A 27,303-nucleotide genomic window follows, 5' to 3' on the forward strand; every position below is an offset into this window, starting at 1 on the left:
ACCATCGATTTCTTCCAGGACTACAGTTCAAGGCCAGCAGATCCAACAAACCACACAAACAAACCACAAAGCAAATGGTACAATTTTAATTCAACCACAAGTCAGATAGAAAGAAGGTAAAAGAATGTTCTACACAAACACTTGAGAAAGGAACGGAGCAGGTGAGGAAAGGAGAGAGCACAGGAGTAAGAAGGGGAGGGGGCGAGGGAACAGCCAAGGGAGAAAGAGAAACGAGGGCAGAAGAAAGCAGAGTGTGGTCCCGAGTCCTGTTTTGGCCGCTGTCTCTCTGCTTCTTCCCCGATGGCTGCTTTGATAAAAAGCTGCATCTCTGCCCCGTTCCCTAGTTAGCTTGTTCCTGGACTGCACCTCACTCCCCACCCCCCCAGTTGTCAGTCCAGACCCAACTCACATTAAATAAATTCCAATATACACTGTACAAGAAAGCCAGGACCATTCCTCATTCACTAGCCTCCTGCCCCCCACACAAAGCCCCTCCCTGGCCAATCTGTACATCCAGGGACCCTCGAGGGCTGAAGAGGAAGGAGAAGGGATAGTTTGGCTCCCAAATGGGCCCACCTGTCCATGCATGAAGCCATCTCAGTGGCTAGGGGCATCGCTGTGACCCCAGTGAGGTGCGCCAGCACCCAGCGCCCAGCTGGGGTGGGAGGGAGTGGCCAGCACCAGCGCCCCCTCTGAACCAGATGCATCAGATGCGTCCCACGTCCATACCCAGAGTCCCTCCGTCCAGCCGCAGGCTGAGCAGCACAGTTGGGGTGAGGTGGGGAGGGGTCGTGCAGAGCAAGGGGAAGGACTCCCCCCGTCCTCCCCAAGAAGACCACATGACCAAAGGCAAGGCGGGAAGGTGCAGGACGGGTCGGGGTGGAGATGCAGGCGGGTAGCCCCATGTTCCGTCACTCAGCTGGCGGGTGGGCTAGATTGGCCAGAACCTTGGCCTGGTCCACGGCGTCCAGCAGGTTCTTGGCGTCCACGGCCAGGGTGTGGGAGGCCGTGAGCATCTGCCGCTTGCACTCCTCGCTCAGGGAGGTCACTGCGTTCTGCTGCGCCAGCCGCATCTTGTTGATGAGCTCTGCCAGGTCTTTGTTGAGCAGTTTCTGGGTCCCCTCAATCTGCAGATACAGAGCCCGCAGAGGCCAAGGAAGGGTGTTGACTGAGGCAGTCAAGTTCCCCAGGGAGGAATCGGGCCCAGGCCTGGGCTGAATCCAACCCCCACTCAGGGTCCAATGGACACAGCAGGCGTCCCAGAGCCCAGCCAAGCCCTTGACCCAGCCTGACAGAAGGCCGCCCTTCACGGCGACGTCCTGACATCAGCTGATGTTCTAGAGATGAGTGGGGCAGCGGCCAAGTGTGCTGCCCTGCGTGTTAGCTGTCTACTCTCAAACCAAGAGATCAGAGGTGACATTTCTTTCACCAGCACATCCCCAGTGTACAGCACACCCTGAGCACATGAAGTGCAAGACTATTTGTCAAAGGAAATGAACGAGTGAATGAATGAGTGAGAGTGAGTAAATGAATGAGTGAGTGAGTGAATGAATGAGTGAGTGAGTGAGTGAATGAATAGCCATCCGGAGGGCGCAGAGCTTTCCCATCAGATCTGAACCAGGAAATTCACCCTGGAAGCTGGCCAGGTCCCAGGGGCATCTCAGTCCCCTGAGAGGGTGGTACCTGCCCAGCTGAGCCCTCTATGGGTTGTTGCTGCCACCAGAGGGAGGCCTGGGAGTGTCCCAGACACACCTGCCCAGTCCTGCCCAGAGCAGCCATAGTCAGTGGGGACAGTGACTGGATGTGCCATGTGGCTGACGCTGGAAGGCGGTGGATCGAAGGGCCCTGTGGGGGAGGTTGGCAACTGACTTTGAGACGGACAGCTTCAAGGGTACAGCAGCACTGGGTCCGTCCCCTACGGCTGCGATAAGAGACTCACTAAGCCAAGGTGTCGGCAGGGCCGTGGCCTTCCTGGGCCCATGGCCCCTCCCAGCAGCAGCACGGCTCTGGCCCCTGCTTCTGTCCTCAGGTCCCTCTGACTCTGACCTCCTGCCCCCTCTCACCTGCTCCAGCATAATCTCATCTGGAGAGCCTTAACTTGATCGCACTACGAAGTCCCTACTGCTGTGCAAGGTAACAAGAGCACAGGCCCTGGAGCCCAGGATGTGGACATCTTCAGAGACCACTACTCTGATGTCACCGCGGTCCAGCTCACAGAGCACCGAGAATCTCATGGGGACTTGTGACAATGACATCGCCTCATTAGCACAGATGTGTGAGATAAAGGCCAATAGGAGGGAAGGGCAAGGTGTCGTGCACCCTGCATGTCTTCATTAATAAGCACTCACTGTGGTTACCTGAGACCTGAATAGGAAGTTTGCCCTGGGTGCTTGGTGGGGCCCACAGCCGCCTGCTGGGGACTCAGCAGGCAGAAAGACACTGCCCAGGGGGCCCTGGAATTGCCCGTGGGAGAGGCATCTGAGGGTGCAGGGTGGAAGTGACAGGTGTGCACTGTGACACTCACCTCTGTCCTCGAAGAGGATGGCAGGGAGGGCAAGAGGTCGTCCACACTCCCGATGAGCTTCCGAAGGGTCAGCCCCACATTCTGGATAGAGGAAGAGACAGGGAAGCATTTACCTCTTGCATTAACCCTGGACTAACCCTGGATTCACACGGAGCTACATCCCCGGCCCTTTAAAAATATTTTTTTGAGACAGGATCTTGTGAAGTCACTAAATTCTCCAGGCTGGGCTGGAATTTGTGATCCTCCTGCCTCAGCCTCCCAGAGTGCTGGGAATCAAGGCATGCATCACCACGCCCAGCCTATGTCTTGCTTTTTGAGAAAGCCTCCTGCTGCTGGGATGTAGGTCCCCTCTGGGGCTGCTCCGGCCTAACTTCCCTTTAATCACCCTGTACTACTGGGGCCTTCCAGGCCGGCCAATGGGGAGGCACAGCCCCTCCGCCCAGAGCTGGGGTTCACAGCAGTCTCCCCGAGGTGCCCCTGCTCAGGGTCCCACCTTCACCACCACCACATAGTCCTCGGGGGGCAGCTGGCCCAGCCTGTTCTTGAGGTCCAGCACAGCCCGCACCAGCTCCATGACGTTTGAGTACACCTGGTCGTCGGTCCTGTCCAGGTTGGCTGTGGGCTGGATGGACTGCGAGACAGAAGGCAATGCTGGGTCGGGGTGCGGGGAAGGGGACCCCAGCTCCTGCCCCAGGGCTGCAGCAGTGCGGAGCGGGAAACTGGCTCTTCACCGCTTTTTCACCTAGCTCTGAGGCCTGCAGCAAGGCGCGTCCCTTCTCTGGGCCTCATTTGTATGTGGGATGGTCAAAGAGTACAGTGAATGTTTAAATGTTAAAAACTTATTAAAAGAAATAAGTTGTGTAATGGACATGCATGAACTCTCCACAATGAATGTAATCATGATGCACTGCAAATATCCACTAATAAAACTTTTTAAAAACTTATTTCAGTAAGAGACAAACTGCCAGTAACGATGGGATAATTGTGTTCAAAGCCAGGTGGGTAGTTTGAGTATTTTCAGGGAGAATTCATGGTAGTGTGTTTTTTTACTGTAATAATTTCTTTTTAATTTCAGGATTCACCATGGTTGTTGGCACCCTCTGCGGACCAAATGTTTATGGCAATTTCTGTCAAATAAAAACATCATGGTGGGCCCTCATCCACCTTATTCACCGGATCTGGCACCATGTGACTTCTGGCTCTTCCCAAAATGACCACCAAAAGTCAGTGTTTTGAATCGATTTAGGACATGGAGGCAGCCACGGCAGCACAACTAAAGACACTCATGGAAGAGGACGTCCAGAATGGCTTCAGAAAGTGGCAAGAATGATGGGATAGGTGTGTTGGAAGTGATGGGGAGTAGTCTGAGGGGGACTCATGGCAATGTGGCTTTTACTGTGATACATTTAAATTTAAACACTCACAGTATATTCTCATTACACTGTGTACAATGAGGACATTGAACTGAATTATCGCTCAGGGCCTTCGAAGTTTTCAACGTGCATCTTTTGGAACCCCAACCCCAAACCCAATTCATCATCATCTCTGGCGAACCCAACACTTACCTGTGTGCACAGCCGCGGGGGCTTGTGCGGGGGTCCGGTGAACTCCGCTGCAACAGGGTGGGGGGCACAGGGAGTGAGCGGGGGTCTCAGCACCCCGGCCCTTCCCTCATTCCTACTGATAAACAAGCGACTCCCCTCCTCTACCACCAGCAGACCCTGGCCACATTAGACCCGAATCCCAGGAAGGTGGCAAGGAAACGAACACCCCAGTTTCCATGGTCATCCTCAGGGTCACGAGCGCTGCTGCCCACTGGACAGAAAGAAACCGCAGGGACAGCAGAGGTGGACGATGGCGGGGTGTCCCAGACCTGCTATGCTTCCTTCCTGAGGGACACAGGCCTGGGGAACAGCCACACTGTGGCCTCTACCATCCATGAGAAAGAGCCCTCCCACTCTGTGGGCAGCAGGGGTCTCGGAGTCCCTGCCCAGCGCTTCCACGGCCCCTGGAAGGATGGATGAGGATTTGCTAATGGTTCCAAAATCACAGCAGAAGCGAGCGAAGACACACACGAGCCTGTGGAGCAGCTGGGGGAGTGGGCAAGTGGTGGGAGGCGGAGCACCTGGCTTGCTCTGTCCTCTGCCACCAAAGAGCTCAGCCACCCAGGGCAGCTTGCTTAGACTTCCTGGGTCTCAACAAGAAGGGACCTAAGAGCCAGACCACCTGGACTCAAATCCGGACTCTGCTAATTAGTGCCTGTGGCGCTGGACAAGTTACATAGCCGAACTGTGCCCAATTCTATCCTTTATAAAACGGAGATGAACTGTACCTGTCCCATAGAGTTGCCATGATATGAAATGAGTGACCATTTGGGCATGACCCGGGTTGTCTGTGGCTGTGGTCACTGCTAGCCTCAGCCCTCTTTCCTCCCTGCTTCAGCTCAGGCTTCTGGGGCCACCATGTGGCTTTGTCTTGGAGGATGAGTGCAAACTGGGAGAAGCAGATGGAGCTACTTAACCTTCCACCAGGCGCCTCTGACAGACAGGGAGAGTGGGAGACAGGAAGGGGGAGAGCCTCACTGACTCCTCCACATAAATCGGGCGGGAGAGGGATGGGGTAGAAGCTTGAGGATGTGAGCGACAGAGGGATGAAGAGGGACTCCAGACAGGGAGGGAGCAGAGAGCTCTCCACTTTGAAGCCAGCCCACTCTGTTTGCTCAAAATGAAAACAAGATGGGTCAGGTCGCTCCTGAAACTGCAGCAGAACCCCAAGGAAGGGCAGAAACACTCACTGTAGCCGGCCTCCTTCTCTGGGGTCTGCAAGGAAGTAGGGGAGAGAAGGTCACTTCTGTGGCCCTGGGGACCACCCCCTCCTACTTCCAAGCCCACCACCCCGTGTGCGTAGAGACTACAGCCCCGGAGATGGAGGTCCACCTTTCTAGGGGTCAAGGCTGTGCCAAGGCGTAGAGCCACGTGGCCTCAGCACAAAGGGCCAGGATGCGCTCCCGATGAGGGCAGCAGTGAAGGAGACGGGCAGGCCCGGGGCCCAGAGTGAATTCCCTGGGCCTCTCCCAGTGACTTACCAAAGGGGACTTATCGTTCACGTACACCATGGGGTCCTGTGGAGGAGGCCAAAGAAAGGGCTTAGGGTTTGGAGCTGATGTCCCGAGAACACATGGCCCAGAATGGCCTGAATCAGCTTGGAAGATGCCCAGGGACCATGACAGCATCGCCCCCAGGAGCACCCGCTCACCAGGGACTTCTCCTCCTGCCGCAGCCACTGGTAGTCCTCCGCCATCTGCTTCTGCTGCTTGTCCAGCAGCTGCCGCATCTTGACCTTCTCGGCCTCCCACAGCTGCTGGGCCTCTTCTCGGCTGCTGGGTCGGATGAAGTCCTCCTCCTGAGGACATGGGGAGATGAGAAGCACCATGAGCCACATCCTCAGACTCAGAGGAGGGATGACGGGGAGGCACCAAAGCCTTGGGCCTGCTGGTTTGCTCTTAGACCCACAGTCACACACAGGTACTGTATGGAGGCGGCTGTCACCACTGTCAGCCTCACAGACAGGCCTAGATTGCTACAGGCTGTCAAAACTGGGATCACACCGCTTAACGTGCACTGCATCCAGAGGACCACCTGACCCCTTGGTGACATTTTATTTTCCCCTGACTGCCCTACTGTTATTTTCTCATTGGCTTCTGTGATGGTGGCTGTCATCCAATAGGCTGAGAAACGCAAAGCCCGCCTCTGGGAGCTTGAGTCCACCAAAGCACCACCAGGCAGCTCTGGAAGCTTTGAGGGCAGCCCTGCGGCTCCCCCAGCCCCGAGGCACAGCCCCGGGGGGAGGAGCAACAGCGGCACCTACTAGTCGCGCGTTTTCATTAAAATGCACTCGTTAAAATAACAGCTTGGGTTATTTTCACCAGTGCTTAGAAGAAATACATGTGCTGAGATAGGACGAAGAATGAAATGTAAATAAGGAGAGCTCTATGGATAGAAGATAACGGCTTCCTCTCCCTGAGTTTTCTAAGTCCAACCCTTGTTTTAACTCACCTGTGAGGCGCTGGGCTCATTCATTGTTTCGGCTGCTATCCTGAAGATGGGAATGTTGGCCTACTTTCCCTCAGTCTTCCCAGGGCTTTTTGCTTAATCACCTGCTCAGTCCCTCCAAACTATTTTGTCTTTCCCCCCTGCTGCACTGGGCCACCTAGACCTCTAGGACTGATGGAGAAAGAATGTTACCTGCATCCTCCTGATTCAGTAAAGCCAAGGATGGCCTTTGCCAGAGACAGCATCCTGCTCTGACATGAAAGCCAGCAGGTCCTAGAGTTGCCGCTATGGCTGAAACATGGCCTTCAAAGCTCATATGTTGGAAATTTAACCCCCTATGTGACAGCATGGCGAGGTGGACCTTTGAGGGCAGCTGGGCCAGGAGGGCCCTTGCTTCCTGCATGAATGAGAGGGGCTCCTGACTAAAGGATGACTGTGCCCCCTCCCCTCACCCAAACGATGCCCTCTGCCATGCTGTGACACAGCAAGAAGGGCCTCAGCAGATGTGGCCCTGGACCCTGGACCTCCCAGCCTCTGCAACTGAATATAGTTCTGCACACTGTAAATTAACCAGCCTCCAGTATGGTGTGACAGCAACACAATGGAGGCTAGGGCAGTTCCTTTCCTTTGAAGTGGCCAGTTTACATAGAAGGCACTTGAAGAAATGCTAAAAATTCCTATGTGTTTGAAAGGCTTCTCCCTGCCAAGCCTCTTAAAACAGTTTCCCCACCGAATATAGAACATATTTGAATATTACAATACACATTAGAGACAGTTACATTGGGATGTTTTTCCCAGGTCTCGTTTAACTTCAATTACCAACTTCAATTTGTGAAAATACTTTTCCCTGCAAGTTAGGTTTCTTGCTGAAATATTCTGTGTTCATTAATCTATTCAGTAGCTACTTGTTAAGCAACTGCTATGTGGCAGGCATAGGGCTTAAAATCCACAATGGGCCGGGGATGTAGCTCAGTGGTCAAGCACTCATCTTGCATGCATAAGGCCCTGGGTTTCATCCCCAGGACCAGGAGAAAAATGTAAACTATGCAACATTCCTGGGACTAAGTAAACAAGGGTTCAACCAGGATTTGGGAGTAGATATTCTTTTCCTTCAGATAGACTTCCTGTACACTGTAGGATACTTAAGAGTAATCGTGACTTCCACCCACCACATGGCTATAGCATCTCCCCAGTTGTAACTAAAATGCCTCTGAACATTGCCAGAAGTCCCCTCAGAAGCCAAATCATCTCCGTTGAGAACCACTGAGCTAAACCCTTAAAAGAATAAAGCAAATTTCGGAATGCACAAGTAGTTTCTAATCATGGGATTATTGAACAGAAGTAAGATTTGTTTCACAGAGACTGACTGCCAAGGCTTGGAGATGGTTTGTGCAGGAAGCTGGGTTCCCCAGCATGGCAGGGCTGAGGTGGAGGAAGCTGTAGGGAGTGGACCCTAGGGAAAGGTACCTAAGTGCTAGCAGGTCCACCCTCACGGGTGGATGAAGGCCGCTCATGGCAATGGGCCAAGTCTGGTGGGAGTGGACTAATTCCTGAGGGGCGCTGCTAGAGAAAAGATGAGCCCGGTCCCTCCCTGGAATCTTGCTTCCTGTCTTGCTGGATGATCTCCTTCATGGTCTCACCACAAACCCAGCCACTGCCCTGTGGTCCTCCCCACAGCTGAGCAGAAGCCAGGGCCATGCTCTTCAAACTCCAAAACTGTGGGCTAAGTCAACTCCTTTTCTGTGTGAAGAATCCGCCCTCAGGTATCGTGCTATAGCAACACAAAATCAACTGAGACACCGTTGTTCCAAAATGAGGAAATGTTAGGGCTATAAAAATCTTCCTGGTTACATGTCAATGGCTGAAAACAACAGTGTGGCTGCCCCAGACTGCTGACAAATAGTGACAAACAGGGCCTAAGTGTCTGGAGCTCACCATATGGAGTTAGGAATTTCCAGGTGTAAGAAAAATGCATAAACTGAGGAAGATTAGAGCAAATACAGGGAGGATGAGTTACTATTTAGTTTTATAAGTGCTCAGAGATTTCTACCACTTCCACACATTTTATGCCTAAGGCCTGATCTTGCCAAATACTTTAACAAACACATATTGGAAAGATTTATTCTACTGTCTTCCAATTTCATGGTAAAATTAATAATAGAGAAAATGAGAACTTTTTAAACTGTGAATCACTCTAGGCTGGTTTGGCTGAATGCACTCGGGCCTTGGGCACTTACACGTCTTAGAAGGAATCAGGTACTTGGGTTTTAAAATCTCACTCAGGTGCTGTGACACCTTCCCTACTCTGACTACAGCCCATGCTTCCAGCCACATTTCCAACCCCATGTGAACCCTTCCTTGTTCTAGCCAAATAGATCCCCCTCTTGCCCTCTGCATTTTCATCACACAACCTTGGCTCCCAAGACCGATGTGACTCTTGTCTCTTTCAACCCCTGCATCCCAGCTTCATCCTGTCTAAACTTTCCCCATCCTTCAAGGTCCAGCTGGGGAAAAAAAGCAGCTGGCAGGAGATACTCTACTCTCTGAAACCCTACTCAGTGGCTCCCATAACCTTCTGGCGGATATTCTGGGTAGGATGGCCTGTTCCTTCCAGCAGAATGGAGCTACAGGAAGGCAAAACGGTCTCGCTCCTTCAGCACCCAGGACAGCGCCCGCAGGCCTGGGCGCTGTTTTTTGCATTTTATTATTGAATTGTGAGCTCTTTGAAAGAGAGATTGTGACCACCATGACTCTTTGGCGTCCCACAGACTCCCAAAGGGGCCATCCCATACAGCCAGGCAGGAGAAAAAAATTTTTTTTCCATCTCTGAATGTTTGTTAAATGCTTTCAAATGCTTTGCAGGGAGGCTATTATGCCTCTTCAGTTTCCCACCTGGAAGGTACTTTCTCAATGTTTCTGATCTATATTATAAAATCGAGTTTATACTTTTGATCTTTTTTGTTTATTTTGCTCTTTTGGGCAGAATTATTTCTACTAAACCTCTGACACAAAAGGTCTTTCTTCCTACTGTACAGTCTGTCTTTATGGAATAGAGAAAAGTCTGCACCATGAAGCAGGGCTTAGACAAAGCCAAATCTGCCCTTCAAATAGGCAAAACAGCTTCTCTTTGAAGGAGCACATTTTAAAGTAAGGCTCACTAAGACTTAATTATGAATAAAGAGTGAAGGCAGGAACATAGAGGAACTGAACACTGCCTAAATTATAGTACGCTTCAATCTGCAGTGTTAGTATTGTTAAGTATATGCAAAGATAGAAGTTGGTTAAATTAATGTACAAGAGAAAAATAAGGTAGGCTGGGGAAAATTTATTTCACAACAGATCTTGCTGCTCGGAATTCTAAGTTCTTACGCTCATTTTGAAATTTTACTAAATTAAGAATAACAGCACAGAAGTCTATCAACATACTTGTCTACATTTTCTAAATCTGTCATGATAAACATGCATTTTTTTCCCCAAAACAATTTTGAGTCACTTATTTTAATGAAATGCCATGCATTTACACAGAGTTAAAGCTAAAACAATGAGGGCTCCAGTCTGTTTTGTCACTTGATTTACAAAACAATATATGGAACGTTCATGGCAACTGACCACAAGAGGTCATTAGAATGGAAGGAGACGGCCAGCCCAGCGGCAGGTAGGCATTTGCTCATAATCAAGGGAGATTCTTTCACATTCGACCTGACAATCAGCAGCCCGTCCATGTGGCACTCAGGGTCTCACCAGTCACTGATGACAAAGAGGCTCGGGGAGGTGGCTTAGCCCCCTCTCTGGCCAGTTCGGGGGGCTGTGCCCACACTGACCCCTAAGCTCCTTCCCATCCAGCAGCACCTTTTACAAAAGCAGCAGGAGAAGCAGCCACCAGAAAGCTTTCCTCCGACTGAGGAGAGATTTAGCAACCAAAGCAGGCAGGCAGGAAGGCAGAGAGGGGTTGGAGCTCCACAATCTCATTCTCCAGCACCTCCAGGCTTGGCTGTGCTCTGCCTGGGAGCCTCCACACCGCCTGTGGACAACCCTATCCCTGAGGCTCAAGAAAGAGAGACAGTTTCACATGGTTCTCCACCACACCAGCAAGGGCAAGGGCAGGTCAGGTCCAGCTAGTGTCATCAGCAGCAGAGCCCAGCTTGGCCCAGCCTCTGATGTGCTTGCAAAGATGTATGCTGTCACAGAGCCCCCTAGCGGCCTGACTGGCATATAGCAGCATGGAGGATACCTACTGAGGCTAAGGGCATGGGGTACCCCATGTCCCAGGCCACCTCCCTCCATCAGCCTCCTCAGTCCAGGCTGGGACCCAGCATGCAGAGCCTTCTTACCCGCATGCTGTGGCGCTTGAAGACATTGTGCCGGTGGAGAGGTGGGGTGTGCAGTGAGTTAACGGGAGATGGATACTCCATAGGGCTGGTAAGCGTAGGAGAGCTGGCACACAGACCCTCAGGGACCTATTCAGGAGAAGCAGAGAAGCACAAGGCACAGGGACAAGGCAAGAAGGTGGACAACTAACTGCTACAAACACGAACACAAAGAAACAATGCATGAGCACATTGGGGGACGTGGACTCGCTCACCTGGAGCTAATAAAGAATGTGGTGTGGCATTTCCTTGGCCGTATTGGAGAGATAAGGTAGAGGAACGTGGCCTTTCTTCATCTACCACTCCTCCCCTACGATGCTCTACACATATGGCTTGCTCCATGGGCCATGGGCCTATGCAGACCAGCATTCTGTCCTCAGGACCCATTGTTACATTTCAAAGTCATGTGACAAACTGACAGCTCTGATCAGTCCATGGATAAGTATGCATTTGCCTGGTTCCTCAGTATCCCTGGGCAGTGGTCCAGGACCCTGTGCAGATTCCCAAATAAGCAGATGCCCAAGTACCTTGCAGAAAGTGGTGAAGTTGCATACAACCCATGTGCATATAACCCATGTACATCTTCCAGTATACTGTAACCCATCTTTAGCTTACTTAGGGACCTCGTGTGATGTAAATGCTGTGTAAATAGGTATTGTTTAGGGAAAAATGACAAGAATTCCATATGTGTTCAGTACTGATGCAGCATTTTTGTTTTGTTGCATATTTTTGATTCCTCCTTGTTTGAAACCACTGATGTAGAACCCACAGATTTAGAGGACTCTGTGTGTGTGTGTGTGTGTGCGTGCATGCGCGTGTGTGTGTGTAGGTGCACACATGTAATTATTTTAATTTAGAAAAATTCTCACTGTTTTAAATGTTTCTTTTCTGAGGCTATGTTTGATTTTTAAAGACATGGCTCCCACCTTCCGACTGAAGGCACCTTCTTTCCACAGAGACTATGCGTCTGCTCGCCTCCCATGGAGCTTATTTTGGCGTGGCCATTTCCTTGGGAAGATACTAGTGACTTCTGCAGGGAGCCATGTGCAGCCTGGCACTCTTTCTGTTGGTTGAAATGCTCCATTTTTGAACAGTGACTTTTACTTAGCTGGGGGACTTAAGAGGAGGTAAAAGAGGAGGATGGGCTCCTCTTACCCAGATGCCAGAGAGGGAGGTGGGGCAGGGGCTTCTGGATCAGGGGCCTGCAGTTCTGGGGAAGCTCATGGCCAGTGGTGAAGGATGGAGAAGGCTCAGACAGCCCTGTGCTCTCTTCACTGGCTACCGGGTGCTGGCCAGAGCCTCTGCAGGGAGCAATTCCACTCTCTGGGGACATCTCTGGTCCCCAGCTCTGTGGAACTCCTCCTCAGCATAGAGACCAGGGGAGCTGCAGGCATGAGAAGCCAGCTGCAGGCAGGCACATGAAGCAACAGACACTGAAGACAGATGACTGGGTGGCAGCCAGGTCTTCTTAGCCTGGCAGAACCAAATTTCTGTTCTTTTGATCTGTGTTCAAATTTTGCCCTGGATGCCCAAGAAGGGCCAACCCTGGCCATCTCCACGGCCCGAGCAGACGTGTGCCACCCCTTGAAGGCACAGGGATGCACTTTCAGCAAGCACCTCCATGGCGGGGGGCCCTGACCTTCCCTAGCCCCGTCTGCATGTATACCTGGAACTGCAGCTTGGGAGCCAGCAGGTTGGTTTGCGGAGGGGGTCTGTATTTGAGGCGACTGGGCTGCAGAGGAAACACAGGGTTATGTCAGTCACTGTCTCTCCTGGAGTGAACACAACCCACCAAGGGGACCATCAGGCCAGAGGCAACGTGGACCAGTTCACAATGAAGGGCAGATGGGGGCCAAAGTCATCATTAAAATCACTTTGCATGTACTTGCTGAGCACTAGTTGCATGTGGAAGGTTAATGGGGTGTGTGTGTGCAGTGCGGGGAGCCCTTCTTGTGTGTAGGAGCACCTGCCAATCAGTAAACAGCAACTGCAGACATTTAGAAGCAGGAAGTTACCGAGGGCTCAAGGACTCATGGGAGCTTTATGGAGATGGACCCGAGTGAAAGGGCAGCACATGCCAGGCAGGGAGGACAATGAGAAAAGGCCTTGTAACAGACCAGGGATTGTTATGAAGTGAATGTTTGTACCCCCACCTCCTAAATTTGTAGCTGAAGTCCTGCCCCAGTGAAGGTGAGGACTTTGGGAGGTGATGAGTGTCACATGAGGGCATAAAGGCGGGGCTCCATGATTAGACTGGTGCCTTGTAAGAGTGAAACCAGAGGCCACAGGTGGCCAGGTGAGGACACCGTGCAAAGGTAGCCTGCAAGCCAAAAAGGGCCCCTCACCAGGTACCACAGGTGCTGGCCCTGGATCCTGGATTTCCTGGCCTGCAGACCTGCACGTGTCTGTTGTGCATGTGGCTCCATGTATTGGCTATGGCAGCTCTAGCTCACTAATACGGGCATGGTTTCTGGAAACCAACCTACCTAAGGATGGGCTAGTGGGGCCCTGGCTCCTGAGCCTAGGGCTGCCCTGGACATAGAGACTGGGCCTGAGATCTATGTATCCTCGGGGGATCTAGTTTATCCCTAGAAAGCTCCCAGAAGAGAAGCACCCAGTCTCCCAAGGGAAACCTGAGGGCTGATTCTTGACTCAGCTTTCCCACAAGGTGTCCAGAATCTCAGACTCCAGCTGCTGGGCACAGAGGTGATGAGGCTGACAGAGAGCTGGGTTGCAGGGCTCAGGGAAGGTTGTGGGGAGCGTCCTGTCTAGGCTATGAGAGGGCAGTGAGTCATATAGGGACTTGGCTCTGCTGTGAGTCATGGCACTAGCAAGGCGAAGGCTTGCTTACCTTGGGTGGGGGTTCCTGGTAGATAGTTGGCTCCAAGATTTTGGGGGGTCGGTAGCGAGTGTTCCTCTCCTGCTCTATGGCAATGTCCTTCTCCATCTGGTAAATGTCACTGCCAGGAGCCAAGTCAGATAGGGAGAGAAACAGGGTCGATGTGAGATGCTCCTCGGGCCTCCCCTCTGGGATGCACTGGAACCAGGAGAGGCCTGGACGAGCACCACTGTGTCCAATTCCCTTCTCCATCTGCCCTGTGGTGCCCGGAGAGACCCTCTGATACAGACTGGGACATGCAGCCTGCAGTCACCCTGCACCGAGCTGGTGAGAGTCACAAGGACGGGTCCACGATGAGAAAAAGTCCTTGGAGAGCCAGAACCTGCCCCACTGGGCAGCAGAAGCTTGGGGCAGCGGCCCCTCTTCATTGCCTGCTGCCCTCCTGAGCCTGGTGTTGGCCCCAGTGCCCTGTGTAGAGTTCCGGTGCTCCTGCCCACTTCGTGGTGCTGGCCTCCGTGTGACATCTCATTAAATATTCCAGCCGCTCATCCCTGGTGTGTGCCCCTGGAGCCCGTGGACTCGCTCTGAGATTAGACATGCTTGTGTCTCTCTCCTGTCCAGTCCAATTCAGTGCTTCTCAACATGACAGTCTCAGAGCCCAGGGACCTTTGGGATTACTGCAGGGGGCCCATGAATCCACATGTTTAAGTGAATACCAAGTGTTATGTACTATTGAATGTATACTACGTGCTACTGTGTTTACAAATATGTATGCATGGTTCTGTGGTCGTGGCTTACAACATTTTGATCGAAGGATACTAAAACAGTCATTAGATGGGAAAATTCTCAAAATTTGGCATTAAAACAGTCTTCTCTACCCCAGAGCTTCTGCCCTTTCAAATTCCAACTTCGAAGTAATTTCCTTGCATTCTCTGGCTCCTTGAATCTCCCCCATGAAGGACAGAGATGAGTACAGAATGAATCAAGAGAGCTAAGGAAGGTACAGGCGGGCTCAGAAAAGCCTTTGAAGTGAGGTTTTTGCAGACTGTCTTGGGGACCCCACAAACATTAGCAGGGTCATCCCTGCTGTCCCCCTGGGAGACTTGGGTACTCCCAGCCTCCTCCAGGGAGCCTTCCCACCAGGCATCTCTAGGGGCTATTTTCTTGTCCTCAAAAACAGGTCAGCACATTAACACCACAGTATTTAAGGTAACTGAGTAGGAATTCTCAGAAGGAGAGGTCTGCAGTAGGGCCACAGGCTCAAGCTGATCTCCCAGCTATTTTTATATGACTTCAAAGTAAGAATAATTCTCACATTTTTAGGGATCAAAAAAAGTAAAAGGAAAAAATCTCTTAAGAAATGCAACAACAGGGCCGGGGATTTAGCTCAGTGGTTCTGCCACCTCCCTGGCAAGCGCAAGGACCGGAGTTCGATCCCTGGTACCTGCTCCCCCGAAAAAAAGTAGCTTAAAAAAAAAAAAAGAAAAAGAAAAAATTTAGGGCCGGGGATTGAGCTCAGTGGTTTCGCTGCCTGCTGCACAAGCACAAGGACCCGAGTTCAATCCCCGGTACCAAAAAAAAAAAAAAAAAAAAGAAAGAAAGAAATGCAACAATTATGTGAAATTCAAATGTCCATGTCCAGATGAAGTTTGATTGAGCACATTCACTCTTGCTGTTTTCAATCTGAACTTCCAGAGCTGGAGAAATTCAACAGAGACCTATAGAGACTGCAAAGCCCCAAATGTTTACTATCTGGTCCTTTACAGAAAAAGTCTGCTGGACTCCCACCCTAAAGGAAGCAAAAATAAAGTATCTGACCACCTTCAGGAGAGCTGATAATAGGCTCACCTCCAAGGAGGCTGGGGGACCCAGTACCCCTAAAATGGGGAACATCTTTCACCAGTGATGCCCCATTACCCCAGGGGAATAATAATTGCTGGGCACTGAGAAGGATCAGAATTTCAGGCCCCCTAACCCTGATCACAAGGGAGAGGTGGCCCCTGGGTTGCAGCATTAATAACGAGTCAAAAAGTACTCCCTTCCTTGCTAACTGGGAAGGAAGCTCAAAGTGGAGAGGCAAGACAAGCAAAGTCAAGTGGCTCAAACTCTACAAAGTATGGGCACTCGCTCACGTGCGAGTCTGGTCTCCTTTGGATTCCAACCAAGGCAGCATCTGTAGGGCACTACTATGAGCAAGGCCCTGAGGTAAGCAAGGCTTCCCCAGCTCCCCGTCTGAGCTCACATCTGACAGTGAACTTGGCCTCAGCTCCCTGCACAGGGCACTGCCCTCAGTGTCAGTCAGAAGGGAGGTCGAGGTGCAAGTCCCAGACCCCTGTCGCTGCCCTGGGCAAATTACTAACTTTAAACCTGAGCTCTCCTGTCCGCCAGGTGGGAACAAAGACACCCGCTGCACAGGGTGACTTGGAAGCACAGGAAGCTGTCTGTGGTGCAGAGCTGAGCCAGGCTTTCTGGGGCCCCGTTTCGTCTTTTGCCCAAGCTCCACCCCCAGGCTCACCTGAGGCTGCACACGAGCTCTGTGAAGCGGGGCCGGTCACTGGGGTCGTAGTCCCAGCAGCGTGTCATGAGGGTGTACAGGACAGGCGGACAGAGGTCGGGCTTGGGCAGCCGATCCCCTTTCTCCAGCACGCCAATGACGTCCTTGTTCTCCAGCCAGAAGAAAGGCTGCTTCCCGAAGCTCAGGATCTCCCACATGCACACGGCTGGGGGCCGAGGGGAGGCTCAGCCAGTGCTGGGAGAGGCCCTTCAACCCTCCCAGGAACAACTGCCCAGCGGGGCTCGGTCACAGCCAGAGCGCCCATGGCTCGCCTCCCCTCCCGCACCCTGCTTGGTCATCCACCCAAGAGACCAGCGACCTGCGTGTATTTGTCCCTCCTGTAACCTCCAGAGGAGCCATTAGGACTCTGGGATCGGGAGGCGGCTGGCATTGGGATGGCCAGCACCTTCTCATGGGAGGCTGTGAAGCCCGGCAGAAAGCTGGAGTTGGAAGCCAAGCACCAACGCTTGCTGCCTGTGTGACCCTCCGCAAGCCCCTGACTTGATGGAGCCCCAGTTTCCTTGTCTGGAAAAGGGCAGTAACAACAGTGAGACCTGACAGGGTCAGCTGCGGGAGAGCTGGCAGGGAATCGACAGGGCCCTGTGTTCAGTGAGGGGCACCCAGGGTGTCCCTCATTAGTCCTGTGGCTGTCACAAAGCCTTTTCCAGGAAGATAAACCCATACCGCCCAGGCCAGCCCGAGTCCCAAGTGCCCTCCCTCCACCACCCACCTCCCCACCTCTAGGACTTCTCAGCACCCACATTGAGCAGGACCCTGGGCACCCAGGAGAGTCCCCGTGCCCCCCTCTCACCGGCCTACGGGGCTGAGGATCTGAGATCCTTTCTACACCCTCACCAAACATCCAGACGTCACTGGCTGTCGTGAAGCGGCGGAAGTTGATGGACTCAGGGGACATCCATTTGATAGGGAGTCGAGTCACAGAGGCTTTGGGTGGGCAAAGAGGTTTATGGGAGTTATTGAGGGAAGAAAGATCCAGACTTTTCTAGAAATACAGACCCTTGCTTGACCTGGGCTGCCCAACTGCAGGATCCCTGTGTCTGGGATTTGGGCTTCAGGACCCATCCAGGGGCACAGCTGTGGCCAGAACATCCCTCACCTTTGTAATACTCCTCATCCTCAATGTACCGGGAAAGGCCAAAGTCACCCAGCTTCACACACTCAGGGGAGGCCACCAGGATGTTCCGAACAGCGATGTCCCTGTAGGAAGGATGTGAAGGCCAGGTGAGGAGCTGCCCTGGGGCCCTGGAAGGTCTCTAGCAAATTTCAGGCAGGAAGAGGGCCCCATCCAGGCAGCTGACTCCAGAGCTGAGCTCTCAGCCTCCCCAAGAGGAGCCTGTGATCCCTGGGGTCCCCTCATGTCTCGGCTCCACTCCCTACCCCAGTGCCTGCTGGCTTCTCGGGCAGCTCGGCCCCACATGCTCATTTCTATTATTGAAAAGATGGCTTGAAAGCATGCGACTCCAAACAAGCAAGGGAACAAATCTATCATCCCATGGCCTTCGGCCTGCCTACTGAGATCTGGTGTTTGACCCTCCTGCTGGAGTGTAAGCTTCCCAAGGGAAAGGATTTCTGTCTGTTTGATCATGACTTTGTCCCAGGGCCTGGGACAGTGCCCAGCCCAGAGTAGGGACTTCATATCACTGGCCAAGCAAGTGGATGAATACATGAAGGAATGGAGAAGCCAGTGAGGGAAGGACCAACTGCACAGCCACAGGGGTGCTGGGGGCCAGGGTGCAGTGGGACCTCAGCATCTTCTGCTGCTTCTCTAGCTCAGTCCCTTATTCCTGGACCATTTGCTACCTAGAGGGCCAGTGAGCCAGAGGAGAGGAGCTCTGGGGTAGGTGGGGACCCTTCCTGGCCCCACAGGGAGGCCGGAGGTACTGAGCTGCAGGCAGACACTGTAGCCTTCAAGGTTACTCTGAGTAACAGTGCCTGGGATCCACACGTCTACTTTAAGCTTCCAGGGGAGGAAGTGGGCCACAGAGGCTGCTCAGGCCTCTGAGTTGCTGGGCACAGGCTACTCCCTAGCCCTGCCCACTGCGCCTACCTGTGCACACAGTTGATACTCTCCAAGTAGGCCATGGCTTTGCAAATCTGCAGCGAGTACAGGACGAGGGTGGGCACCTTCAGGGAGCTCTTGTTCCGCTCCAGGTAGTGGCCCAGCTGCAGGGAGGAGAGGTGCTATCAGCTCCCTTGTTTGGCTCCAGCCTGGAGCCAGGGCCAGGCTGTTGGAAGTCACCAACCTCTCCTCCCCTTTGGGGACAAACCCATAGGTAGGAAGACTTTCGAGGATTTCCTCTACCAGCAAGGCCCGTGTTTCAGGAGGCAGGAGGCTGGGAGAAGGGTCCCTTGCTCTAAATGGCTCCGTGCCCTGCTCAGCTGTGGCTCAGCTGTGGCCCAGCTGTCCTCAGGGTCTGCCGCCTCCATCCCACTCACCTCCCCGTAGGGATACAATTCCATGATGATCCAAGTGGGCTCCTCTTCGATGATGCCGATCAGCTTCACAATGTGCGGGTGGTCAAGATTCTTCATGATCACTGCAGGGGCAAGCAGGACAGCGGACGGTTCAAGGTCACACAGGACCGAGGCAACCTGCCGCGCCACCAGCGAGAAGCCCTCCTCCAGCGGGGTCCTGTGGCTGCTCACACGGCCCCTTCCCAGGGTCCTGGAGCACCGGGGCCTCTCAGGCCCCAAGCCTTGCAAGGGGACGCCTACCTGCCTCGCTCATGAACTTCTCCTTGTTGTCCAGAGTGCAGTCTTTCTTGCAGGTCTTGACGGCCACACTGATTTTCTCCCCTTTCTGCAATAAGACTGTGTTCAGGGATCTTGGTGCAGCCTAGTGCTCAAAAGAGAGTCTCCCCTCCCGGCCTCAGCACGGGGCCCACAGAGGAGGCCCAGCCTCGGGAAAGCAGCTGACCTGCCTCACCCTGAAACGTCGTCACCCCCTTCTCTCCCCTTTTCTCTTTCTCTCCTTTTCTGTCTCTTTCTGCTTGATCGGGCTCTGTTAGACCTGGGAAAGGCAGTCGGAAGAGGATGCTGTGCCCAGGAGCCATGTGATCTGCCCAAGCTTGCTGGGCAAAGGGGGGGCCCCATCAGACACGGCCCAGGCCCTTTTCTCCCTCTTTAGTGCTGTTTTATATCGTGGCCCCTTTTCCTTCACCTGCTTTCTCCAGCCTGCTGGAGGCAGGACCTCAGCGGCAAAGCTAGTCGGCCCTTCCGTGGCTGGGAATCAAGTGAGCCAGCTAGCTGCACCCTGCCCTTCCTCTTCCAGGAGTGCATCCTCTTCCAGATCCTCCCACCCAGCCTTGGTGACCCTTCCCCAGGTTCTGCCTCTACTTCACTCCCCCGTACTTGGCCACCCTTCTCAGGAGTGTCCTTTAACCCCACCCCTCCCTGGGTGTTTCATTAACATCCCCAGGCTGTGTGGGCAGCTGCCACCTCCAACTGGCTCAGAGCCCCTGGGGAAGAGTCCAGGACTCACGTGATTCGTGTACATCCCATCGTAGACCTCCCCAAAGAAGCCTTCACCAAGAATATGATTGAGAACCACGTCTTCGCGGGCGACGCCATACTGTGGACCTGCACAAAGAAACAGAGTGCCTGGGTAGAGATGGGCAGGCATCCCCTGTGGGATCTAACTGGGCTCCCCCAGACCTCCAGCAGGCCCTGGGCCGAGATCCAGGACCTGGGCTGAGAACGTTCCAATGTCTCCAACCCACGGAAGGGCCATCTCCCCGTGGCCTGGGTCCCAGAAACTCCAGGCAGCCAGAGGGCCCCATGCAAGACCCAAAGGTACATCTCAGCTGTCCAATAAAGCATCTCAGCTTTGCCTGTCTGAGCACACAGGGAAAATGGAGGAAGGACAGAATATTCCCCGAAAGTCCCACCATGTCACCTCCCAGGGCCCTGACTGTGGTCACTGTGGTAGGGTTGAGGACCTACCTCCTGGCCTCCGCAGGGTTTCGTCTGGAATCTCTGCATAGATGTCCGACTCTGGAAAGACAGGAAGAGGCCCAGACCATGGGCAAGGTGCCCTCATTGGGCAGGGCCAGGAACCAAGAGAGCTGGAGGCCAACACAGCCAAGGGGTGGCGACAGGGGAGAAGCCAGGTGACTCCCAGAGTCCTGTCCCAGGCTTTGTGTCAACCACAGAGCCCAGAGCACCTCAGCTTGAGTCCCTGCTTGCTGTTTCCCAGTTGGGTTATTTAGGGCAACTTGGTTAATCTCTTGTTACTTTTGGTACCATCATGAACTAGATGTTTGTGTCTTCCCCAAACTCATGTTGAAACTCTAAACCATAACGTGATGGCTTTAGGATGTGGGCCCTTTGGGAGTGACTGGGCTGGATGAGGTTATGAGGGTGGGGGCCCCACTACAGGAATAGTGTGTCCTTCTAAGAGGAAGAGAGAGAAAGGTGAGGGAGGGGAGGGGAGAGAAGAGACCAGAGCTCTCTCTGCAACATGAACACACAATGAGCAGACAGCCATCTGCAAACTGGGAACAGGTCGTCAGCAGACTCAGAATCTTGTGGCACCTTCATCTTGGACTTGCAGCCACGAGCACAGAAATATATGTTGGCTTTCAAGCCACCCCGCATTTTGTGGCATTTTGCTTGGGGCCATCTGAGCTAAAACAAACACCATGTCATGTCCTAGCCACCCGCTATGCACCCGATCGACCGTTACCATGAATGATTGTTTAAAGCATTCATTGAGGAGTGACAGCTTCTGTACTCGGAGGGCCTGCCCGTAAATCACTGCGACAGGCAGGAGGGGTGAGGAGGAGGGAGGCCGAGCACCAGCAGGCAGAGGGTGGCCGGCAGGCTCACCTACGCTGCAACTTTCTGAGCAGTGGGACCGCCAAGCCTCCAGGTTTCTGTGGGAAGAGGGCAGAGGGAGGAGCCAGGTGAACTCAGAACTGGGCATGGCTCCCCCAGGCAGCTCTGGCACCCCTGGCCCACCGTGCCACTGCAGAAGTGGCCGGCCTGGCTGGTGACAAGCTGAGAGCAGTGACCCCTCCCCCCACAGTGTGGTGCCAGGTGGCACAGGAAACACGCCTGCCAGTGCGTACTGGGGGACAGAGGCCCTGTGAGACGCCGAGATGGCAGTGTTCTCCCAGAATTGGGGCAGTGTGGCAGGCCCTGAGTGCTCCTCCTCCTCCCCAAGGACACAGGCTGAGCCCTGGCCTCCCTGAGGTACTCACAGCATGGGGATCCTTGGCAGGCTGTTCCGCTTCTCGCCCTCTGGGGACAGAGAGGGGTGGGGAAGGTTGGAGCCAGGGACAGGGGGCCTGGATGGACGCTGGCCCTCTCACTCCTCCTACAAGGCTCCCCTCCCTGCTGTTGCTGCTCCCCAGTCAGCACCAGGGTGACAGTTCTGCAAAGAGGAATCCTGAGGCCCCACCCCGGGGCACCACCTGCTTCAGGCCAGACCTGCGCTCTGGCCCCAACCCCATACAGCCACACACAGGAAGGACCAGCCACGGCCTAGAGGGGCTGCAAACACGGCTGCTCCTGAAGCAGTACCTGTGCATCTCAGGACCAGAGGTGACCAGCCAGGGCCAGGCCTGAGCTGACGCCCCAGGGAGGGCCCACAGGAAGCACCAGCGGGCAGTGCGACCACCGCTGCCCACACTCTTCAAGCCTCTGCACTGGCTCCCAGGCCAACAGCAAAGCTGCTCTGCTCTGCTCGGCCGGTGTGACCCAGCTGTGCTGCCGCTGGGCCACCCTGCCTGGAAGGGGACACCCACCTTTCTTGGGATGAAGGATGAGCGAGCCTTTATGCTCCCCCTGCAGCCGGCAGTAACCATCTATGAGGTCAGCCATGTTCTCGGCCTCTGCCAGGGAGGACGTTTTGATGGACAGAGACTGCGGAGAAGAAACCAGCTGGAAGTGAGTCTTGGCTGGACGGTACCCACAGGGCTGGCAAAGAGGCCTCCACACTCAGGCCCAGGTCCCCCACACCTCTCCTCCACTCGGCTTGCAGCCCCTGTCACCACCAGGGGGAGCCCTCCCACGGATCACCTGGCCTCATTCAGCTGTGCTGGAGAACTCCATGCCCCGTACCTTCCTGGGATCAAGGTGTAAAGGCAGAAACCCAGGACGGAAAGTGAGAGGGAGGGACAGGGACAGACTGGTGAAAAGACAGAGACGAAAGTCTGCCCTCTTGATTTGTGCCTCATTGGTCATTTGGCGAATGTTGGGCCTCTGATTTGTACCTGATTTCAGGTCACTTTGATCTGCCCTATAGCTTTCCCAACTTCTTTCCTGACATTCAGGTAAAAAGAATTAATGTCTCCTGAATGTCCTCATAACTGATCCTTATCCTGGTACCTTGTTCGGGTACTGGATACAGTTTTCTTTGTAAAATTCCCAAAGCCAGGGAATCCCTGGCCCCCTGCCTGCTCCGGCCCCTCCATGTCCAGCCTGCAGTGATGCCCACCTTGGGCCGGCACCCTGATGCTTACCTGGGGGGCGCCCTCGATGCCCAGCTGCAGCACCGCCTGGCCCTCCTCCAGCGGGAGGCACCTGATGGACTTGATCTGCTTGAACTCGGCCAGGCAGGTGGGCTGTGGGCGAGGAAGAAAGGGGCTCACTGGGCCGTCCCACCACGGGGCCTGGCCATGCAGAGGGACAGGAGGGGCTGGGAGTCTCTCTGGGAGGCAAAGCTGGAAAGACCGACTGATCCAAGCCCTCACTTTGCAGAGGAGGAAACCGGGGCTCGCCCCAGGTCATATGCCAAGTTGGCTACAAACTCAGGCCTGGGCCCAGGACCCAGATTCCAGGGAGTCACTAGCTCGCCAGGCACCTCTCCTCTGGGAGCTGGAAGAATGCCAATGCATCTTCTCCCCACCTCCCACCTGCCTCCCCCATGTGCAGAGCAAAGTCCCAGGAAAGTGAAGGCCGTGTGCTCTGCCCTGTTACCCCCACCCTTGCTCTGCAGAGCTTGTACCAAGGGGAGGGTGGTCTTCTAGGGGCTCTGCGGTCCTGCTGTCAGCATGGGGGGTGGGAGGCAGAAAGGGGGAAGACTGCCAGAAGGGCTGGGGGCTGGGTGAGGCGGGGCCTCCCCTCTGGCCCTCCCCACCTTTGCATCTTGGCTTGTCAGCTGGCGGATGCCTTTAGGGCCAATGACCAGGTCCACGGTAATGTTCCATCCTTGCTGGAATAAAGGAGAGGGCACTGCTTGTTGTCCCTGGTTCTAACTCACCTCACATTCAGGAACCGGAAGAAAAGCTAACAGAGCCAGACAAGGACCGCTCCGCCTCCTCCCACCCTAAACCCTTCTCCTGCACCTCCTCCCTCCCCGCCCTTGCCCGCTCCGCCCACCCCAATCAGAGCCAGCGTGATTCCCACTGGAGGGCGGTTCAAAAATCCTTGTTGCCGAGCACCTACAGGGAGCAAGAACCCGCCCAGTCCCCAACAGGTCCCGTCCGGGCGCAGGGTGAGGGGAGCGCGAGATTACAATGAGTTCACAGCGGAAGGTCTCCTGGTCGATGTTGGCGAAGCCGGCCAGGGTGTTGAAGAACTTCATGACGCACTCCTCCTCCCGCAGCGAGGCGTACTGCTGGAAGGTCTGCTGAATCATTTTCCGGAACTGCTTGGGCTGCGGGAGGCGGGCGGTGCTGAGCCAGGCCGGCTCCTCTGCGCCCGCTCCTTCCCTTAGGCCTCTCCGAAAGACCGAAAGACTGCCTCCGCTGGAGGGTGATCCCCAACACCCCTCCGGGACAGAGGCCCTGACCTGTTCCCTACCACGTGCCCGGGTCTCCCAGCCCGTGAGGCGACCAGGCAGGCCAGGAAGTGAACTGGACTCCCGGCCCGGCCCGGAGCCAAGGGCATCCCCTCCTGATTTCAGCCGCGGACGTGCTCCGCAGGGTGCATTTAGCAGCGCAGATACACAGGCTGCTCTTCGAGGCCCCAGCCGGATCTTTTCAGCTCTAGCCCCACGGACCTGCATGAAGGGCACTTTCGGGAAACCCCGGCCTCTGGTTTGCTCACCTTTAGGTTCTCCTGCATCTGCTTGGGGAAAAACAGGTCCAGCCCTACTTCTTTTCTGAAAGAAGGGAAACAGAAACACATTTGACTCATCTCTCCCTCAGCCGGACTTCATGCCAATCAGGAGGAGATGAGGGGGCTTGGGGGCCAGGGACACGAGGCTGCGGGCCCTGCTCTGGGGGTGAGTGGGAGAGAGGGTGTAGAAAAATCGGGGCTAGCAGGAAGGGAGAAGAGCAGGGGCCTGCCAGTCCTCGGACTTACTCCAAGAGCTCGAAGTTGGACTTCTTGTCAAGGGCGTTGTGGGGCATGTCCTTGAAGAACCGCCTGGAGAGACAGAAAGAGAAAGCATGGCGGGTGGGCTGATGGCTGAGACTGAGCCTTGCCCTCAGGGCCCTGGAGTTGGTCTAGAAACTTCCTTCCCCGGCCAATTGTGGGAATCACAGAAAGCGAAAAAGCTGGAGGAGCCCAAATTGGTAGTTAGAAAACTGTGAGGAAAAAGAAATTTCACAAATTTCGTTCTTAAAAAGATACCAGCTTGGTGCTCAGGGAGACCCAGCCCCGACTGCTCAGTAGGCTGACTGAGAACAAGGATGGCGGCTCTGTGGTCTCAGAAGACACAGGGCTGGAGCACGAGCTCCTCCTTCTGGTCCTGTGTCTCTTAGTGATTTCCTTTTCATTTATATTTTGTCTCTGAAATGTTATGTGTGTATGTTTATGTGCTCATCTAAATAATCCTTAGATGTGCATATAAGAACTTTAAAATCTACAGAACAGAAAAAGAAGAGTCCATAATCCTATCACTAGAAGTGATATCTATTAATATTTTTATACATATTCTTTAAGTTCCACTTTTCCTAAAAATGTATGTGTTGAGAAAGATTTTTATATACTGTCAGATGCCACATAATGATATTTCTGGTCAACAACAGACTGCACATATAATAGTGATCCCATGAGATTATATCACCTCTGGTGTCACCGTAAGTGTTTTATTTGTATAAATACACACTATGATGTTCACACAATGAAATCACCCTGTGACACATTTTACAGAATGTATCTCCATTGTTAAAGGATACATCACTGTATTATTTATTTGTAGCAATGGTGGCTTAAGTGGACACCGAAGAGACAGTGTACCCATGTGTGCTCTCTTCCCTGTCAGGACCACTGTTTCTAGCAATTTTGTTGACTGTTGCAGACATTGTCCTGCTCTTGATCCTACATTAGAGTTACCCAGTGTTTCTTTAATCCAGGTGTTCCACAGACATCTAGAAACGGTTTTATGCTACTAAGACTACAAGCAAAGAGGAAAAAAGCTTGCGATTCAAAAGCAATGAATTTAGACAGTTCATTGTGTTCAGGAAATAAAAGGGTAGCTCCACACCCCACACTGTACATCTAGAATATTTATTCCCAATGGATGAAAGGATAAATACAAACAATAAAACCATTTCAAAACTAAAAAGAAGCTAGAGAAATATTTCCAAACATTTCCAGGGTCAAAAAGAACATTTAAAGCATGAAACCAAGGCAGAAACCCCCAAATAAAAATCATAAAACATGGAATGTTATGACCTTAAGATTTTTCAGTGAATGTTGTCTTTTAATATATTGTCAAGCAATATGAGTAGTTATCTCTCAACAAATAAGGATCTCAATTTAGAAAAATAAATACATTGGGGAAAATCAGAATGCAGCTACTGTGTTAATGGGCTATTCCTGGTTAACTGCATTCCAGGTCATTTTAGGAGGTTCCCCTGCCCCTTCCTACATGTTCCTCATATTCCACATTGGACAAGTATTATGTTTTACCTGAAGATAATTCAAGGCAGTAAGTGAGTCTAAGCACAGCAGTGTAAATTGAGCTTCCCTTCCTGCCTAGCTCCCCTGATCCACTGCTACCCACGTGCTTGGATGAATGTTCTTCTTTGCTGCTCCTTCCACTTCCTGCTCCCCTGGAGCTTTGGGGACTGAGTTTAATTCCTTCCTTAGATGTCATATGTTTGAAAGAAAAGTATCTTTATTATGACCTTCTTGTATTGTTCTGCCCTCATCTTCCAGCCTCCAACTTATACACACACACACAAACACACACACACATACACACCCCACCACCACCACCACCACCAGCACCACCAGTGCATCACCCTCAATTACTTCAAAGGTGATGCAAAATAACAGAAAGAATAAAAAGAATGGAGACACAGTGAGAGCAGCACAGGCCCTTTTACATCTAGGGCAGGCTGAATCTGTCCTACATACCAGAGACTGGAATGGAAGGGAAGCAGAAGATAAAACATCTCCTACATGAATTTTTCTTACACAATCATGGATGAGTACATTTGAATGAGGATTAAGAGGCCATAACATGGCTTATGATGGCTCAGTAACTACTACTGAATCCTATTTTGTTTTACACTACTGAAAAATATTTCTATCTTTTCTTCTTCCAAGTAAAGGTGAAGGTATAGAAAGTTTTAAAATATGTTAAATTACATAGAGCTAGAAGGAAATCAGGAAATGAAATAAAGAATATGGCAAGGGCAGAGCAGAACTCTGGATTTTCCCTTTAGTGTACTTCGGGGTTTGGTTATCCGGGCTGTCAGGGTGTGGATAGAAGGCCTAATTTCATGAATAATCTATTGAATGAAAATTTTTCCCATAAAACAGAGATTTACTCCTTAAAATAAAAATTTTGAAAAACTACCAATTAAAAGAAAACCAATATTCTCAGTGTTGATTTAACAAAAAATAAGAAGGCAATTTCAATGTTTTCCCCCTCTTGTTGCAACTTGAAAGCACAACTCAAGCAAGGGGATTGTTCCGGGACCTACCTAAGCATGACCTAAGCATCACCCAGTAGATGGCCTGGTGTGTGGCGGGGGGCGGGGGGGGGGGTGCCGCCAGGAGAGGAAAGAGAGTTATTTACCAACCTCTCCTTACCTCCTGACCCC

General features: G+C 52.9%; 1 protein-coding gene across 7 annotated transcripts in view; it reads right to left on the reverse strand.

Moving 5' to 3' along the window:
* Nucleotides 1–70: 70 nt before the first annotated feature.
* Nucleotides 71–27,303, reverse strand: part of Ptk2b (protein tyrosine kinase 2 beta) — a 117,261-nt gene continuing 90,028 nt past the window's right edge. For 3 of the 7 annotated variants that reach the window (XM_004848383.4, XM_004848382.4, XM_087216776.1), the window contains exons 6-31: nucleotides 24,608–24,670; nucleotides 24,350–24,404; nucleotides 23,817–23,957; nucleotides 23,439–23,513; nucleotides 22,822–22,923; nucleotides 22,105–22,222; nucleotides 21,559–21,598; nucleotides 21,185–21,231; nucleotides 20,300–20,350; nucleotides 19,839–19,936; nucleotides 19,073–19,157; nucleotides 18,794–18,894; nucleotides 18,405–18,520; nucleotides 17,454–17,554; nucleotides 17,192–17,281; nucleotides 16,298–16,502; nucleotides 13,795–13,903; nucleotides 12,610–12,675; nucleotides 10,908–11,033; nucleotides 5,780–5,926; nucleotides 5,610–5,645; nucleotides 5,319–5,343; nucleotides 4,090–4,136; nucleotides 3,018–3,155; nucleotides 2,525–2,605; nucleotides 71–1,127 (exon numbers count right to left, since the gene is read on the reverse strand). In XM_004848383.4, coding sequence (XP_004848440.1) covers nucleotides 912–1,127; nucleotides 2,525–2,605; nucleotides 3,018–3,155; nucleotides 4,090–4,136; nucleotides 5,319–5,343; nucleotides 5,610–5,645; nucleotides 5,780–5,926; nucleotides 10,908–11,033; nucleotides 12,610–12,675; nucleotides 13,795–13,903; nucleotides 16,298–16,502; nucleotides 17,192–17,281; nucleotides 17,454–17,554; nucleotides 18,405–18,520; nucleotides 18,794–18,894; nucleotides 19,073–19,157; nucleotides 19,839–19,936; nucleotides 20,300–20,350; nucleotides 21,185–21,231; nucleotides 21,559–21,598; nucleotides 22,105–22,222; nucleotides 22,822–22,923; nucleotides 23,439–23,513; nucleotides 23,817–23,957; nucleotides 24,350–24,404; nucleotides 24,608–24,670 — 2,479 coding nt within the window. In that variant the 3' untranslated portion in view covers nucleotides 71–911. The other 4 variants (XM_087216777.1, XM_087216778.1, XM_013073413.3 and 1 more) reach the window with 3 other exon arrangements.

Source organism: Heterocephalus glaber, unplaced genomic scaffold, assembly GCF_053883595.1.
Source record: "Heterocephalus glaber isolate CG9 unplaced genomic scaffold, H.glaber_assembly_v1.0 deba00001460, whole genome shotgun sequence".
In the NCBI taxonomy this organism is placed as follows: Eukaryota; Metazoa; Chordata; class Mammalia; order Rodentia; family Bathyergidae; genus Heterocephalus; species Heterocephalus glaber.